Raw genomic sequence first — 19,478 nt, 5'->3', positions numbered from 1 at the left:
TTATAATTGCCCCAAATATTGAAGGGAATAAATTTTTCAATGCAATAGACGTAGTGTAATGGCAATCATTCATAGCGCAAACTGCGCGCTAAAGGCGTGCTATCTGTATCTTTACGCTAGAAATTGCGGGACAAGCTTGTACAGATACTGTACGTGGTGTCTGTGCGCCAGACAGACAGACCGACGGCAGCTGTATCACGTGCCGGGTCCGCCTCCTTTCTCCACAGCTCACGTTTCGAATTACACACGAAACCGGCACTCACCGCGCCCGTCAAAAGAAACGAGATTTTGCAACTCTTACCACGCGGGCACGGATTTCGAAGAGTCAGATTTATTCTCCGTACTCAGTGTAACGGTACATGATGCGAAGATTACATGTGGTGTTATGGGTTGGAGGATCTCTGTGAGCATTGGTAAATTTTGTTGGAATAAATCATGATAATCCGCTGGATAAACGTGTAGTTAGTTGCCTTATCAGCCGGGCCACGCGCCGACAAAACACGCGACATGTCAGTTATACCTGTTGGTGTTCTAATCTGCTTTGTTGTCGTCCAATTGCCGGCACACCGGGCGGCAGTATATGACTCATCTGCGCAGACGGTGTCCAGAAGAATCCCTTTTACCAGCATTTCAACGGTAAGAAAAAAACATTTCGCAGCATGAAAAGTAACATTTTCTGCCATAAAAATATTATAACTGTCAAGTATAATTTAATTTAACTAACAGCAGTTTAGTTTTGATTTTTGCCAGCAAACTTTACATGCAGCGGTATTTTGGTGACTGTATGTATTATAAATTTTTATGTGTGTTTTACTGTTAAGCAGAAATTCAATAAAAAACCTTTTTTATAGCTCTTAGAAAACTGCCATGCAAACTGGGTTTTACCTAATGCCATTTTACTTTTCCTTTTTCTGTAAATTTTAGACATCATTTTCTTTATTGTATGTATGAATATTTATAATTACTTTTTGCTAAACAGAAATTCAATTTACGAAAATGCTGTTAACGGCGCGTTTAAATACGCTGATTTTATTTCAGTTAAGTAAGATTTATCGGTTTTAACGTGTATCAAGATCCAGAACGAATGCTTTTTCTTAAGACGATTTAGCGTTAATCGAGTTTGATCACTTCCCATGTGAGTCAGCCGGGCAGTCGCTATAAAGCACACGGGGCAATAAATCTGGAGTAAATTTGGAATTAAGTTGCACTTGTTTTGTCATGAGCCATTGGAGTCATCTCAAGCCTGAAAGGAATCAGTCAAGTGATGAAATAATGCATGTTGTCAGTTGTCTCTATTTACCCAAACGTACCATGTTTCACTGGCAGCGCGCTGCTTTTATTATAAATCCCCCGCAACGGAAACCTAATGGTCGTTGATTTAGAAAGATGCTGCGCCGTTTGTGTGTCAATGCCGGACTGTATACAGAGACGGCGGTAATTGTGTTTTTGACCAACCGGAAATGAGTCAAATCTTAAGCTACCGGACAGTGACCTTCGCGGTTGTACATACAACGTATTTTATGTCAGAATTATACCGCATTTACAAGTGCATATTTTGCCGGCTGAAGAATGCATTGGCGAATTTGTGATATTATAAATTTTTCTTACGGTTTGACAGCTTGCGCCAATGTGTTGTGGTTGGGGTGTAGAAAAGCCGGGAATTTGTTTTCATCTCCGCCTGTCAGGACGCTGTAAAGTGATGGTCAGTTTGGGCCGGGCCCTGTGCTGTCGTGCACATGTCACAGCCACTGATTGACAGCCACCTTTCATCAATTTCTTTTCACTTAAAAACAGGTTTGCTTACATATCACACGCTGCACTTGGACAACGAAGAAAACGACGCGGTAATAAATAACGGGCAATTAAATTTCTCAACCGCGGACAGCAGGTTTACTCCGAAGAATTATGGCTGAAAAATTGTAGCTTTAAAAACAAAAAAATCACCGCCGTGCAAATGTTGCAAAAAATTTCGGAAATTAAATTGTGAACTATTTCTCCGCAACCCTTCGTTTTTTAAAAAATATATTCTGGAATAATTTTCAAAATATTGTAAGTGCTATTTAAAACAAAAAATAATTATCGTATCGCCTAGATTAAGTTTTATTTGAAAAAAATTATTTTATTAAACTGGCCACTGTAGAATTATTTTTAAAGAGCTGTATTTAAAAATTTTAAATTTGAATCAGTATAATCATACAGAAACAGCTTGCACAGTTAATTATTCTGCAGAATACACAAAAGCTGGGATAGATATTCAAGCACGACCCATTTTAAATCGCATTAAATTAGACTTCCTCCAGATGGAAGTAATACACTCTTGTTTAAATTTAACATTACAAGTTGCCAGCTGGAAAGCATAATCATCCCGCCGCAACATGCGGCTGCATGCCGGCTTTTTGTTCCGACCGATGCGGCGTAAACCAAATTAAATTGACCTTTGGGCCAATGGAGCTTGTGTGCGTCTGTGTGTACAGTGTGTACATTGTAACAACAAAACGTGATCTTCACCGGCTGGACACTGTCCAGATGAACAAGCTGTTACTGTGTAAACTGTGGAATATCCGAATATGTGTATATGCAGTCACTGTCCACTTCCTTCCACACGATATGTATTTCCCCACCGGCAACGCTGCGGCCCATTGTTAGGTCAAACCGACAATGAACAACCGTCTACGGCGTCGTTGCCGGCTGCCGTCAATCAGCTTTTACAAAGTGCCAAAGTGGAAACGGAAATTCTTTGTACATTGTACATTAAGAGGTTTTATCGTGGCTTTTATGGTCGGGAATTTATAGGGCAGTTGTGAAGGGAAAAGAATCCCATTAACGACGTGTATTTAAGACTTAGAAGGTGCAACTTGCCGGTTGAGATAAGCAACGCCGACTATAGTGTCTAAAAGTCACGTACGGAAGTTGTAAAGTTTATTTCATTCATAAAAATGACACATTAAAATAAAAAATAAATTTAAAAGATAAAAGAATATTAAATAATTATTAAATAAATTGTTTAAATTATTATTAGATAAATTACAGTATTTAAAAAATAATAATTTTAATTTAAAAAATATAATTTTTAAAATATTATTTAAAAATAAATTACTCAAAAATAAATTTTATTATTGCATTCTGTAACACCAAATTTTGTGTGACATTTTTCGCTGACGTATTGCAATCTTTCAACAGAAAATATTTTTCTTGCTCAACCAGAACAAAAATCTGAAAGGCTGCTCAAAGTGCCCATTTAGGTGGTCAGTGAATGCAGTGATTTGTGAAAATTTTTTACAAATATTTTTGCGGTGATTGGTGTGTGGATAGCGGATCGAATGGGGCAATCCGGTTTCAAATGTCCACTTTAATCCATGAGAGATGGTGCATGTTTACCCGTGTAGCAGGGAGATATTTCGCTCTTAAATTGACCACACGATCAGAATACGAGCACTTGTGATTCGCACCGTCGCCTCGCAGACTGGCTTGAGTAAACACACTGCTGACCAGTACACAGTGCACAATACAACACTTTCTCTTCACCACTTCGGATTGTTACCAGATTTCTCCAAAATTACTATTTACTTGCCACCAAAGCTTGAATTTTCTGGCTTTAATTTTAACCAAAAAAAAACTTGAGAAAGTTTGCTTTCATTAAGACCGTTTAATACAGATCACAATTTTTGAGAAAAATAATTCTTTTTTGCTAAATTTATTAATGCTAAATTCCAGGTTATACTTCTTTAATGTATAGTTATCCTTTTTTTTAAAATAATGTACATATTTTTTACTGTATTGTGTTATTTTTTTCTTAAATTATTTGCTGGGAAATATAAATTTGGTGTATTTTTTTCCAAATAATTTTTATACATTTTCAGTAAACATATCTCAAGCACGCAATGTAAATACTGCAGTCGAGTGTCTTTCACATAACGGCGCATAATATTGCATACTGCTAATAATATCGATTGCAAGTTAAATCCAAGCAATTATTTGTTGCCATTGGTTATGAATAGACCGCGTATTTATGCATAATTGCATCGGAGGAAATGGTCCTCATGGCTAATCAGCATAATATCGCCTTGTTGCCCATCCACTACGCAACAACGCCCCGGACAGACCACTGCCACGGTGCCGGTCATAAACGGATAATGACGCAAGACCGGCCAGTTAATCCCATACAATTAACATTTTCTGTAGCGATGGCGTTAGCGATATATGACGAAAGAGAGTCGCAAGAGAGGGATGCTGATAGCCGGCACAAATAGCATAAACAGTTGCCCCGGATATGATACGATATTAAAAGTGTATATGCCGCAATGCGGACGCGGTTCACAGACGAGAGTGATGGAATTCTTTCTCATGCATAAAATTATCCATGTATTATTAAATATGCGCGTTATTATATTCGGTACATATACACCGCGGCGCGAACAGCAAGCGGAGCGCCGAGGGAGTTTTATTGGTCAGTCAGCGGCTTTATGGGCCCGTTGGCGCCCCCAGCCGGTACCGGCTGCAATCTTTATCCAATTATCTCAATATTTATCCAATTATTTTCAGAATGCGCAAGAGCTATTTTGGGTGACAGCGTGAAAACACCAACAAATTCCGCAAATTTGCCACAGTTTAAGTAAACTAACCCTAATTTTTTGTTGCTAAAATAAATCAGTTTTTAAATTATCCAAGGCTTCAACTCGTTTTTAAGCATCACAAAAAGCTGTATTACATATTTTAATTTATCTACAAAATTACACAATATCGGAATTAAAATTTTACTTGCAATTACTTAATCGCAAAGAAATAAATTTCAGTATATTTAATTTATCTACAAAATTATATGAATATGAGAAATAAAATTTTACTTGCGTCTACTTAATCACAAATCACACAAGAAACGAAAATCGATTTTACAATTAAATTACTCTACAAGTTCATCTTTAAATTATTTTAAAATTTAATGACCTTGTGGTTAAAAATGTATTCAAAAACTGAAGTGAAACCGTAATTTTTTTCTTTAAAATTTTTCCCTATTTTTTATTTGCCATTTTGCCGTTTTTTAATCGGTCGCGAGAATCCATTACTTGCGCAACTAAAATCACTTTTAACGAGGCCAAACTTCCCCTGCATAATTTTTATCGTTCTTTGAATAGCCTTTTCGTGTTGAATGGATATTGGTTTCTTTAGAAATAAAGTAAACTTGATATGCACATGTTTCTAGGTCAAACGTCACTGAAGTCTCATAAAACTGTCATAATGGCGCAAAGCCGCATCGCGCTTTCTGCTGCACAAGTGTTTTTCTTTGGAGTAAAAAATCCGTTGAATGATGTTGACTGTTCCATATAACAAGACAGCGTCGTATATATACGGGGTGAAAATGTCTGTTTGATGCCGGGGTGAAAAACACACCACTTGACAGGATGCGAAAAACGAGTCAAATGATTTTGTGTAGCCGCATCAAAAACTATTCCAACTATTTCCTTCAGCGGGCCGGAAAATAATCGCTTTTCCCCGGCTTGGCTCACTACACGGTACCGGCTGTACTGCTGACTGCACCGGCTGGCGCGGGATCATTAAACACGCCGGACCATCGATCATGGAATGTTGAATTAGGGAAAATGTTATTTTTCCTGATAAATTACCCGGCTGTAAAACGTTTTGCTAATGAACGCAAATATTTGCCGACAGATAGTGGGAGGAATTTAAGTGGTTGAAAATAAATTGTCACCGCCTTGCGTTTTCCTCGTTTTTAGTCAATCATCAGTACGTTATCTCTTGATATACACTGAAATAGGAAGTTCATAATAATAAAATAATTATTACAGTACAACATGTGTGCCAAAAAAGTCCCCCAATATAAGTTATAGTACGAAATTACGAACCGCGTAAAGCACAACCGGCTAGGAATTATAAGTGGGAATCATCGAATATCGTAGTGTACTGGCTAAAACTGCGGTAACATTGGAGATTACTGAATATTGTTTGAACGATGCTGCGAGAATTTCATCGCAAAAAGTTAAAAGATTTTGAAGTATAAAATTTTTAATTTTTAAGAATACTTTGCGATTTTTAATTATTATTACTGGGTGTGGAACAAATTATTGTGAAATCCGAAGCGGCCTACCAAGTTAGCTTATTCTGTCTTCCAAAGTAGTGTCTTGGTTCATACGTCACAATGGGTAATTTATTAAAAAATCGCATAAACATTCTCTACAAATTTAAAAAAAAATACTCGTATACTGTTTACAGGTACTGCAGATTCTCCAAAATTCAGATACTGTGGAAAATATACGAAATATGAGAGCATACGGCATAGAAACCCGGCATAATTTCTAACCCTACGTCAAAAACAATCAATCGCCGTTTGGGGTGTGATTATTAATGAAGTATTATATTTTTGCTCGGTACACAGAACCCCCCAGCATCTCAATGGGCCTCTCCACACTCCTTAGAGGCGCCACGCAATCTCAGCCTGCTCCGCAGCGGCGTCGATCCCAACGGGCAGTCCTATCTGCAGATCGGCTGGCTGCCTCCGCTGCAGCCGGCGACGACGACGACGACGGCTGTTGCTGCATCGCCCACCGCTGACCAGCGTCCACTTGAAGCGATTGATCGATACCGTATCACTTGGCGTGAAGAGGGCCAGCCAGCGCCCGATGAGTACCGCAAGACCATCGATGGGGTACAAGATTCTATCAAGTGGAGAGCACATAAGACATTTAAGAAAGGGTTATTATTAACAGAGATATAAGGATTAATTGTCTTGCAGGATCTGACGTCTTATACCATTGAGCATTTGCCGATCAATGCGTATATCCAAATCGAGGTACAGGCGTTCCGGTGGGTAGAGGACAGGAAGCTGCGCAGTGCCAAGGCGATGATCACGGCCAGGACGCCGTTCAGGAAGATCTCCTCGCAACCGGATTTATCACAGACCGGTAAAGCAAGCTTTATTACGTTCCGCTCGAAGCAATTCTTTTCCGTACACTAAAATTTATTCTGGACTCGGCAAAGCGCTGTTAATTAGAAGAGTAATGTGCCTCAAAATTGTGCATTTTAAGAACGGAGCGACAAGCTAATACTTGGGTGACCTTTGCTGTTGTTGGCCGTACACCGTCAACTTCGTTCTTTTTTTGTAAATTTTTTTATTTTATTTTGGGTTTCCGTGTCAATACCCGCTATTTCGACCGCGCAAAGCCATTAATGAAATTTCCGTTCTCTAACAGATTTGCGCTTATCCCCATCGTTGCCGGCTAATGCCACAGCCTCGTTACCGGACAGCAACATTACCATCGAGTCGGTCTTCTACCAGAACGGCCTAGTCAAAGCCAACATTTCCTGGCTACCTGCTGACCTTACCCAGCCGCACTCGTTCGGCTACGTTATCCGGTGGTATCCCAAAGTCTGCCTGGGATGGGAACGCCGCATCCCCAAGGAGCGCGTGCTCATCAAGCCCCTGGTGGGGATGAGTGTCACCAACAATCACCTCTTATACGATCTCGATTACAACTGCCGCTACGCTGTCGCAATCTACCGCAAACTGACGGAGTCCGGGAAGACGGAGCGCTTGACCGGAATCAAGCATTTCATGACGCCGGTGTGCCAGGATATCCAGGTGGTCGGGAATCTCCAACCGCATTGTCCAAAATTAGGTTGGTTTGTCGATGAACTCTCATTTTCTACAAATTCTTGTGTGTCCAACTGCCGGTGTTAGCTTCGGCTGATCAGAGAATAAAAACAAACTCTGGTAGAATTTATTCCACGTCTACCGTAATACGTATTTCTACATGGTATTTGCACTTTTTACTCTGTATGAAGAAGTTTGTACATTGTTGTGCGTTGGTGGCAAATGGATCCAAATCTCTTCTCTTCCAGCATCCCGGCTACCGAGCGAACCAAGGAATTTATCGTGCATCTTCCTAGTACAGGGCGCGGAGATCTCGGCTACGTGTTCGTGGGAAAATCCCGGAGCCAGTGATCAGCCCGTCATTGGTTACCGGGCGATATTCGCCAAGAAACTCCTCGATCCACAAGGATTATACGGGGTTAAGCCTTTCCCCATTTTGGATAGGAACTCTTATCTGGTTAAAGTTCTTGATGAGGTATGTACTCGATGCGAGATTACAATTGAAATTAAATACTGGCGTAGTGTAGTGGCGCGCACCTTGTCCTTATTGTCCGAGACAGTACGCGTTAACGGATAGAGTAGTTATCCTGGTTGATGGCTTACTGTACATTTAAACAAAATATTTGTTTCCATATTTGTTTTTTAGAGTGCAATGCAAATACACTACAGCATGCAGACATAAGAACGATACCACTTATGTATACTGCGCTGTACAGCACCGCTGCACTGTTACAGAAGTGAAACTTCATACGGTTCTATACAACTGATATTAAGCAACTAATAAACACTGTTCGCTGGAACCGTTAAATTTGAGCGCTGTTAAATTAGCACAGGAAATCTGGCTTTTTTTCAGGATGAAATGGCGTTCAGTATAGCCAACTTGGAGGAGGAGACCGAATACATTATTTACGTCCAGGCCGTGTCGGCTGCTGGTTTCGGCACCATGGCCAAACTGGACTTTGTCTCACCGAAAATCCGCCATTCCCTGGCCCTCTCGCAAACCAGTCCACAGCGGGATTTTACTGCGCTGACACAGACGTCAGTTAGCCGGAGACTGTGCTCAGATTTATTGCCGTTTAGTCTTTCTGTGATGTTGTTGCTGGTTGTTCCTTACAGTGTTATGTAGCCCCGGCGTTTCCGCTCGTAGATTTGTACATACTACTGCTTTGTGACTTTGTCGATGTGCAACTCTGTCTGGAAAGTGGTTAAAAAACTATTACTGCACTTCATACGTATCCTGCAACGTTAAGCTCGATATTTTATCGCCTCATCGAGGAGCTATGCCCGCAGGGTGCGGGCCGCAACCACAGCGGAGTAATTTTACCAGTTTTCTAATAAGTTATATGTATATCAGCTCGACGTCGCTTAAGTCTCTGTGCTAGGCAACCCCATCCTTCGTTAGGTACGTTATAACGGTAAAGGACTACTTGTGGAACAGACCCCCCTATTTTACTGGTTGCTGGTTAAGTACTGGTTGCTCAGATACATACTCTTCATATTGATTTTTAAAAATTATAACTGTTAGTTTTTGGGTAGCCTACCCCTGGGGTTTTGCTACAGACGCAACTTGCCATTACATTAATTGTTACATATCTTTATTTCATTGATTTATGCACCACTAAATTAATAATCAAAAATCAGTAATTATAGTACACAAAGGTCAGCTGTATTATGTCGGAAGTAAACAGAAATTACGAAGAGATGTGACATTTATCTTCCAGGAAATAGTTCGGCTATATGAGCAAGAATGTTATCAAATGCAGCGTTGCCGTATTTTCGTCGCCACAAAAATTGGTACAAATAGCCTTGCAGTTTTTCTGGTGTAATTCCAGTTCGTGGTACGTCGTTTTTCAACCATTTCCATAGGTTTTCGATTAGATTTGTGTTCGCCCCAGTTTCTGGATCTACAAAATTCTCACTGTGATTGACGGTTTCGTGAAAATATCCGCTATCGATCAGGCCGTTATAGGAACGCCACATATCAGTTAGAATATAAGTGCCTTGTGCTACATGTGCCAGGATGATTGGCATTAAAGTACTGGCTGAACGATCGGGAACAGCTACCACAAATGCTTCCCTTGTTTCCCGACAAATTCCACCAATCGCCCAAGTTGAATTCACCAAGAATCTTCCGCGGTCATATTTTCGTTTAAATAAATAGCTTTCGTCGATTTCGACAGTTAATCCTGGTCCGCCTATTCGAGATAAGCTTAACTCTTCCTGGATCTCCATGTAACAGATGTCCCTGATGGTAGACAACCATGACGAACACGTTTGTTTGCTGATACCCACTTCATACGCAATTGTTCTCTGTTTCAGGGTCTTCATTGACCACAAATAGGTGAGATATATAGCTTTGTCTATAGGCACATTACAGTGGTCAAAAATGGTCCCCGTTTTGATCGATAACCATGAACCTGTCCTACAGCGGTATGACCAGCGAAATAGACGGCCAGGGCGATTAACAATAGATAGCTGCTCATTTTCGTGATTAGGGCAGTTTATTGTGCGCTTTAGAAGACCTTTCTCAATAGCGAATTGTACCGCACTTTCTTCGTGAACAATTTCCTCCAATAGCGATCTTAAATTCATGATAAAAAATACAAAAAAAATGTACTGTACGTCTGAAGCTGAAGTATCTGTACTTGTGCAAACATGGTCCTGGCAACAGAATTACAAAATAATATATAAATTTCAACCAGGTGATGAAATTAAAGTAATGAATAAAATTCTTGCAAAAATTTGCAATCGTAGATTGACAGATTCACAGTGATTTTCGGAAAATGCGAAATAACGGACAGACAGTTACAGTATCTCGCGGAACAGCGGACCGTATACACAGAGCCGCTACAAAAAATTTTACGCATAATGTCGGTGATTATCTCGAAGGAAGTTTGCTGGAATCCATCACTTATTACGCAGTGACCAGACGATCAAAGGAAAGTGCAATCTTTATATCGATTCTGGGAGCTATAGCAGCTTTATGCGGTGAGAAAGTACTAGTTAAAGCAACAGAACATGGAAAAGTTCACTGTTCGGCAGTAAATGCCTTAATTGTTGCGAAACCTGGTAGTGGCAAATCTCAGGCCATCGAAGAATTTTGTCTAAACATTTGCGACTATATCGGAGATAAAAAGGGGAAGTCCTTCTATGACAATCCAGCAAATTTTGCAGGTACCGAGCAAGAAGAAATTTATAATAACACTAAACCATGCTATAAAAAGTATTAATATAATTTATTTTATTTTTGATAATTAATTTTTTTGGCTGTTAACCTTTGACGAGTGACCTTTGACGAGTTCACCTACTTTCGTACTCGTACTAATGCATTTAAAACTAACTTTTTTAATTATATTTTAACAATATATAGTTACTAGTTAATTATTTTAATTTTAGCATACCGTGATCAGTTACGAGACCAGAAAGGATTTACTTCGATTTTAGTGGATGAAATTTTCGGGACATTGAAAAATGTTTACGGTAGCGATGAAAACGCTCCTAATACCCTTAATAAGATATGGGGCGGTCAGTCAATCAAACTTAAATACAAGACTGCTACCTCGTTGAAATTAAACCGCACAGCGTCGACAATATTTGGGACAATACACCCCCAAGATTTTTGCAATCTATTAAAAACGTGGTCCACAGGAAACGGATTCGAAGATAGATGGTTAATAACTGCAGTTGATGACGAAGTTGCGGATATTGACGAAAGTGATCAAGCTAAATCAACGAAGCCGCCTCCCGCGCACAATTTTTTAAATATTATTTATGCCCTGTATGAATACTATGAAGAGATAGAAGACGAGCAAACCTACACGTTCAGCAAAGAGGCTTACGCCGTTATCCGTTCATTGTCAAAAGATCTGAAAAAAATGAAAATTCTGCACAATAATGAAATCGAAAGTGGATCCAATTGTGGAACTGTTAGCGCAATTTTTCTGTCAAAAATGGAGGATAATTTACAGAAATTTGCAGTACTATTGCACATTTTTCAGAACGCATGTGATTCCTACACGACAGATGGCTATATTGCGATACCACCAATTATTAACGAAGAAACAGCACACCGTTCTCTAAAATTCATTACAACTAGCGCCCATTGCATGAAACTTTACGACGAAGGAAATAATAAGGATGACCAAGAATTTCGCACATTTAGTGCTCTCATGGTTCCGGGAAAATTTGTGACAGCAAGAATGTACAACGAGTACTACGGTGATAAAAAAGGATTTTCACGGCTTTCGGAGGTAACCTTTAAGAATATGATAGAAGATCTCGAAACGTCAGGTTTTGGAAAAGCAGAAGAACGAAATTTAACGGTGTCAGGGAAATCCGTTCTCGTATTTTATAAAACAACTCCATCTCAATCACTTTCGGAAAATTTAATAAAAGCAGGATTCATTCCAACGGAATATGAAAAATTGTACAACTCTGTGTACTGCATTCGCGCATCCAAGATGAAAGGAATGATGGAGAGCTTAGCGGAATTCACAAAAACGAATCCATTTGCCAATGAAGCGAACTCTGAAATGAAGACTCAACCCTTCAAACGTAAACGTTCTCCAGTGCAGAACGAACAGGATATCTTCGACACTCTTGACTTTGGCGATGTGAATATTTATTAACTAGTCACAGTACTGCGCTCGTACTTGTACTTTTCAGTTGCGAACACCTGCACTACTGACAATTATTACAGTACTTATACTCGTACTGCAACAATTATATTTACTATAATAACATTATGTACTGCACTGTACTTAAATGCTGTACTTACTGTTATACTTACTTTATTTACTTTTATAACATCTACTATACTTACTGTACATCCATATTCTTGTTTGAACCTACATCTCGATTTGCTTACGTACCTCAGTACGGTGTAATAAACGTAGCGTTAGCATTTGTTCTGATGAATAATAACTGTATGTAGATAGCGAACATTACTAATAGGTTTTAAAATTTGGTTTTGCTAGGTAACTGTGTAGACCGATTCTGATAGCTTTACTGTCGATTGATGCTAATAGCTTTGCTGTTATTATATGTCTACAGTACAAAACTAAATTTTATTACCGCTTATTAGTATTGTACTTGTAACTTGCGTATTATGAATGTTGTACTTTCATAAGCTTGCACCCGCTTTATCTTATTTACGAACAACAGAAGAATACAGAATTTACGCTCAAGAATTATCTTTAACTGATACCAGACAATTTATCGTCTGCTCAGTATCAGATATCTGGACATTAATTAATGCAACTGATTCATGCAGCAGGAACTTCTACGAAGTTATTCCGGAATTTTACACTGCAAAATTGTATACCGATCTTGAATTTCTAAAAACCCAAAATCCTACTATCACATTAACAAAATTAATACCGTTGCTGATCGAAAAAATCAACGATATCTTTGGAAATGATGAAGTTATTGTTCTGGATTCAACATCAGAATTTAAAGAAAGTTTTCATCTTGTATGGCCAAAAATTTTAAAGCCATACAATAAACTGTTCAAGTCAATAATGCAACCCATTTCTGAATTACCGGAATTCCAGGTTGTTGATAAATATGGAAGATTTACGTCATGCATTGACATGAATGTGTACAACACCAATCAAAATTTTCGATTGTTAAATTGCTCAAAAAAAGGGAAATTTGCATTTCTTACGAAAAGCTCGTTAACATCCAAATCGTATCTACCATTAAGTAACGAAATATTTTTCGAAATGTCTTTAGTATGTTCTTATCCTGTACGCACTGCGCCCAATTTCTTTTCATCCGATTATTGTCAACAGCCAACAAAACACACTACTGAATCGAGGACCAGTATTTGCAAAAGAGGCGCACCAAACGCAGTTTTAACAACAATCGTTTCGCTAATCTTGTGTCGTTGGGATGAAGCATTTTTGACCCAGAATAACATGCTTTTTGACTACAACCTCCACACCCAAATTATTCTTATTATCCTGAAATGCAGATACTGTGTTTCTCAGCGAAAGCAGCACGACAAAAACCATACCTATTTGATTTATAAGAAAAACTCCAGCTCGGTACAGCTCAGATGTCACGATACATCCTGTAAAGATTTGGCGCGTTCAAAAGGATGGCCTGCAATTCAACTCTTACGAACAGAGTACATCGATTTGAACAACGGAATTATCTCCCTGGAAACACGTAAACTGGTAAAAACTCTGCAGCACCACCAACAATTTCATTACACTTTGATAGTAAAGTACTGTAAGCTTACAAAAGATAAATTTTGAGCGTGACCTTTCGAAAAAAATGGATGAAAACGTGGAAGAACCTCCAGATAGTCCACTAGAGAAGAATCACCTGCATGTAGATGTAGATGACCATTTACCAGACCAACAAACATCGTTTCTGCAGGTACTACGCGCAATCAGTACCGAAAAATCAAAAACATACGAATATATTTTATTTTAATTCGATATTTTTTATTTCTTAAAAACATTCATTATAAATAACTAATGTATTTATAATTATAGGCAATAATTCAAGGAGAGCATATACTGGACTGCAAAGTTATACTGTAGCCGCTCGCTTGAGTTATACCACACAGTTGGTGTACGGGAAAAATGCGCATCAAATATACATACTCTGGCCGGGCAAAATGCACGATTCTTATTTACCGTGCTTCTGTAACTCTTTCTGTTACATTTTTCGATCTGATCTATCTGAGATTTAAAAAAACTTATCAGTCTAAAATTTGACACCAAAATAAGGCCATAAACTTTGAGTTTTGATGTATGTACGAGTTTAGCAGCTGATTTGTTGTGGTTTTTGGGGTGCCCCTGGAAGGGGGAGGCACATTGAGCGACAGTATGCTGGTGCCTGAAAACTGATCGTTCCTGTGGAATACAGTGCGGTTTGTCTAAGAGATTTTTAAAATTGAAAAGAGAAAGTTATCACCTTAAAAACTGATGGACAATATTCTCAGAATAAACGTCAATGAATTTACAATCGCGCTGGTCCGTGCATTTGGCCCGGCCAGCGTGTGTATATTTGGTGCGCATTTTTCCCGTACACCAACTGTGTGGTATAACTCAAGCGAGCGGCTACAGTAATCAGACACAAAAGGAAAATTATGGACGCTTGGCTTTTGACTGTACAGGACGCAAAAGTCATGACATCAGGTGAAAAATCCAAAATCCAGATTAAATATTAGAAATCAGTTATCACTTTCGTCTTTAAACAGGCGTACTAGTTGGACAAACTTTTTCCAACATCATTCAAGAACTGCAGTTACCAGCTGCTGCAACCCTATGCAAAATTACGTTGATTCATGCCACATCTGAGTAAGACAAACAAAATTCATTCTTATTGTACTCTCCAGTTAATACCGTAATACGAGTGCAGTACTAGCTTTTTGTGATCCCATGCTTTTCAAAAGCTGAACGAACACGTAACTGACTTAGCAGTCCATATAAGTCTATGGGAGACACAAGTTGTGTGGAGGTAATCTCGATCACCGATGACGCGAGATTCTTTTCGTAACCCAAAAAAGACACCGTTGGACCACTCAACGTTTCCAGAAAATGGCGTGCAAAAATATAGTTTGGGGAATTTTTTATAAAGGCTGTAATAACCATCCCTAAAACGCCCACTCCCCCTCCCCCTTATTAAGCGCCCAACTCGTTACTGAGAGACTCAACGGATCCAGTTTTGTATCATTAAATTTGCCATAAAAAGTTGCACTAAAAAGTGCAAAACAAAAAACTAGAAGACCAACTGGACAACTGTATAATTTATTTTACCCAACTGCCCGAACTTGGCGCAGCACCCCTGTACATGCTACAGTATATCAACGAGTGTGGATCATTTTTAACTAGAGTTCAGTCTTACAATATTATTGGAAAAGCCACATAGCGTCCATCAGCAACGTCTTAATGATCATAGTATGCCGTGCATAGTTCGTAGCAGCAGCGTCATCAAACAAATAAACAAGAAAGTAGTGGGAACAACAGAACTTGTGTGGTTTACGGTACATACAAGTGATACAACTGAACATAAAAAGCTAAATCTCTTGTTATGGTACAACTAATTACAGCGATAATTTCTCTTCATAGTCAAAAAACCCAGTTACCCTTACAAGCACGAGGACCCAGTTGTGGTTGGACTTCAGGTTCACGCTTAGGCTTAAAATAAAGCTTGGAATATACTTTATTTTATTCTATTTTTTTCTATGCCACTGATATCAAAGAGAAAATGTAAAAAACTGTCAAAGCTGTTAGAGAGCAAGGATGCAGTATGGAGATCCGTTTGTCTCATCCCATCATGTTAACGCTCCTAATGTCTGCGCATGGTGAAAACGCAAACATGATGTTCCAAAACCAAAAACAATAGTCGAAAAGCAAAACTAATTGCCCAAAACGAAAGCAGGAGGTCTGTGCTTCACGTGTACAAGCACAGACATGAACATCATGCGCTGAGACATAAGGATCTCCATACTGCATCCTTGCTCTCTAACAACTTTGACAGTCTTTTAAATTTTACCTTTGATATCAGTGGCATAGAAAAAAATGGATTAAAATAAAGCATATTGTAAGCTTTATTTTAAGCCTAAGCATGTACCTGAAGTCCAACCACAACTGGGTCCTCGTGCTTGTTAGCACGATTTCAATATGACGAAAATTTGCGTAAGCGCTAACCCGGTCATTCCCATGCTAATTTGCATATGAGAGGTGGTTGATGGTACTGGTTTTCTTCTCGTTCAACAAAGCGTGTACGGTGAGCCTGGATAGCTTGCGCACGTCCAACCGGGCCAGAAAGGCGAAGTTGGTCCCCGTCCACGGCGGGTACAGGGTATAACTGTACTTATTGCTCTCACGCGGATCCGGCAGTTGCATCTCCATAAGAACCTATGGAACAGATGGCGTTTTCGCTAGAAAGTCTGACCATTCGCAAGAACATAATGTAAGTACACAGAAGCACGCACTGGCATAATCCGCCAGTAATCCGCCAGCATTGGAGGTTGGTACTTGGTGTTTATAATGCACCGCATGCGTATGATTGGCGAAGGTGATCAGTTTGCCCCAGCGGTGCCAGATGCTGGCGGCGATCAAGTACTCTTCTTCGTTGATTTCTTCCGTGCAGCCGTATTCCAAGCGCAGATGGCTCGCGGGAAGTGGTGACATAATCGTAACATTCCAGGCGCGACACACACGGCGCAGCCGGCACTCGTGTGCACTGCTGAAGAATTCAAAAATTTGGGCTGAAATGTCGTTGGGCAAAGAACTGATATTCGATTCGTTGCAATCGTATCTGGGGCGTTTCTGCCGGCGCGAGTCCGTATCATCATCACCGCTGTTGTCCTCCAGGAGGATGTTTTCCAAGTGACAGCCTGGGTTTATCATCATCATCTTCTATAAGTTTAATCACATAATAGTGGTAATACAATCATGCCACGAACTCCAAATAATAATGCTACCTGCTTCAATAATTAATTTTGAGTAATCGTACTGTTCTCACGGGCCAGACGAAGACTTTGACATCTTGTTCTGCGAAATCTAGCATTAAAAAATTGTCTGCCTCTTAATGTGTTTGTACGTGAACTTGTTCAGCCTATTATGTACAAATACATCGTTAATTTTATCGTATGGTTCTATAAGGTATTTGACAAGATTTTTGACAACATGGTCCCGTTTTTGTATCATGACAAAACAAGCTAATAACCGATCCCTTTAGAGCAAAAGCATGGAATCCAAAGCAGCGGTGTTGAACCGAATCGTTCGTTGATGAGGTTTTTGTGCCATATTTTGGGACTTATATTGTGCGCATTTACCATTTATGTGTCTCTTATGTGTCTTTTACCATTTTTGGGTAGAGAAAATCGCCGATTTCCCCTTGTTTTAGTCGGTTGGTACGCTGCAGTTCTGCGAAAGGTGTTCGGATTCGGTGTCCACGAAGCACAGTCGTGACGTCTCCCTCAGGAAGCGTAACACGGACCAAGCCAAAGGAGCACAAAAGGGAAAAGTCGCCCATCAGGAGTGTGGCTGGATACCATTTCCAGCGTCCAGATGCCCGGCAACGCATCCGTATTTCAGCAGGGAGATGAAGAAAATCTTCCGGACGCTCTACAATTTTGGAAGAATATAAGTCACTGAGAAGTGCGCCGCGCCGGTCAGATCTCATATGTTGGACCTATACTTAGTGCATACCTATTGAGTGCGCATAATACTTTACTTGACCACTTCCGCGCAGCAGTTCCCAGTTGTCGCAGTGATAAATACTACCAAGCGGTATTTTCTGTATGCTTTTGCCATCCTTAAAATCGATAAGCAGGCCTGGTTGTGCCCCTTTATCAGGAGTAATGGCATTAAGCGTTAAACCCATAACTTGTCCGTGATAATGCATTCCGTCCTCCGATAAGACATCCGCCGTGAACTCTGATTTTTCTTCGAAAAGGATATGTTGTGGCAGTTTAGCCACGTATCGCAATTTACGAAATACTGGGGGATACTGGTATCTTTTTCCGTGCTTGTCCATTTTTGCTCGCTGTTTTCCGCAGTAAGACAAAGCACACAACTGGTAAATATGAGATAAGTATGACGGGTTGGTGTTTTCCGCACTAAGACCAAGCTTACACTGGCTTTCCTAAGCTGCGTCTGACGAAAAGGTCGACCCGATAAAAGAACGTTTTTTGTGCAATAGTAAGATTGGTTACAGCCAAGACACCGAGGCCATGCTGCCGTATGCCTAATAAAATTGAAATCATGTATTCAAAAGAACATCCGGAAAAATCAAATGTCCAAGCGACCACCGCTCTAAGAAAATGAAATGAGGGCATGAAAAAGTTGCCTACAGTATAGTAAAATTTACAGCATTACGATCGCAAAAACACAAAAACAAACGTCCGGTTAAAATGACACAAAAGCACAGCCATTATCCAGCCTGAATTTAACCTTCAACTGGGACATGCTGGCTTTTTGCGTGTTCATTATTTCTAGTATTGCGCGTTGTTGATAAAGAAGTACGGGTATAAAAGCCGGTACTATTTTGGTGTATGAAACTATGAATGCATCCTTCCCCAAAACCCAGTCTCGTGGAGACTTCGTGAAGGTGTCCCAGAGTCATAATAATACGTGAGAGAAACAATAGATCCATTACAGAAAGAAAATTCCAGTTGGGAATGGTAATGCGTTATAAATTGTGAGCGTTAAGACAGGTGTACCGTGCAGATACAAATAGTGAATCAGCGATACGTCTTAACTAACAATTACCGTAAGCATTTGGCAACTACAGTAATACAAATTAACAGCCGTTGTGAGCCAGAACAATTTTGGCATGCTTACATCGGAGTGTTACAATCAAGGACAAGAATAGGTAACTGTTTGCCCAAGAAAAAGGTGTGCCTTAGAATGTAAGTAAAGAAATGTCTTCTTGATTAAACGGAATGGTGATGAGAAAAAATTATCAGTTTTTTTTTACGAACTCGAACAGCGAAAGCATTGCACCGCGACGTGCCAATTAAGTGATTGTGAAAGTCAGTACATTTCGTTTAGTTCAGGTAATAAACAATAAATCTGCTCTCTTCGTTATTCAAAAATGATTGACTTTTAGTGTATCCCAGTGTGACGCCACATGACCTCGACGCGATTACTACGGATAGACATTACCACGATAAATTACATGTTAAAACACTGTGGCAAAATTTCAACTGGCCTAACAGAGAGTGCACGGTGAATCTGGATAACTTGCGTACGTTTAGCCGGGCCAAGAAACTGAAGTTGTTCCCAGTCCATGGCGGGTACAGAATCCGGCTGTACTGATTGCCCTCCCGTGGATCCGACAACTGTGTCTTTACAAGAACCTATCAAACAGTAAAGGTAATGTAAAACATTGTCAACAAAAACAA

At 39.7% G+C, this 19,478-nt stretch overlaps 2 protein-coding genes across 6 annotated transcripts; both read left to right on the top strand.

Moving 5' to 3' along the window:
• Positions 1–305: 305 nt before the first annotated feature.
• On the top strand, positions 306–8,763 carry LOC129595143 (anosmin-1-like). Its single transcript, XM_055492058.1, has 6 exons — positions 306–636; positions 6,392–6,661; positions 6,749–6,917; positions 7,206–7,631; positions 7,855–8,081; positions 8,460–8,763. Exons 1-6 carry the CDS (start codon positions 508–510, stop codon positions 8,730–8,732), a joined length of 1,494 nt encoding a protein of 497 aa, XP_055348033.1. The 5' UTR covers positions 306–507; the 3' UTR covers positions 8,733–8,763.
• Positions 8,764–12,538: 3,775 nt separating this feature from the next.
• On the top strand, positions 12,539–18,019 carry LOC129595071 (DNA-directed primase/polymerase protein-like). Of its 5 annotated transcripts, none has more exons than XR_008691265.1 (6): positions 12,539–13,785; positions 13,868–13,990; positions 14,110–14,182; positions 14,686–14,757; positions 14,820–14,919; positions 17,477–18,019. XR_008691265.1 is itself a non-coding variant. In XM_055491980.1 (6 exons), exons 1-6 carry the CDS (start codon positions 12,718–12,720, stop codon positions 17,676–17,678), a joined length of 1,605 nt encoding a protein of 534 aa, XP_055347955.1. In that variant the 5' UTR covers positions 12,539–12,717; the 3' UTR covers positions 17,679–18,019. The 5 variants fall into 5 exon arrangements, 4 of the variants coding, with proteins under 4 accessions (XP_055347955.1, XP_055347956.1, XP_055347957.1 ...); XM_055491980.1 differs by having other exon boundaries at positions 14,110–14,151; positions 14,688–14,757; XM_055491981.1 differs by having other exon boundaries at positions 14,110–14,153; positions 14,693–14,757.
• The last annotated feature ends 1,459 nt before the right edge of the window (positions 18,020–19,478 follow it).

The sequence above is a fragment of the Paramacrobiotus metropolitanus genome, unplaced genomic scaffold, assembly GCF_019649055.1.
Source record: "Paramacrobiotus metropolitanus isolate TYO unplaced genomic scaffold, Prichtersi_v1.0 Parri_scaffold0000074, whole genome shotgun sequence".
Taxonomy (NCBI): domain Eukaryota; kingdom Metazoa; phylum Tardigrada; class Eutardigrada; order Parachela; family Macrobiotidae; genus Paramacrobiotus; species Paramacrobiotus metropolitanus.
This window is presented reverse-complemented; position numbering and strand designations above follow the sequence as displayed.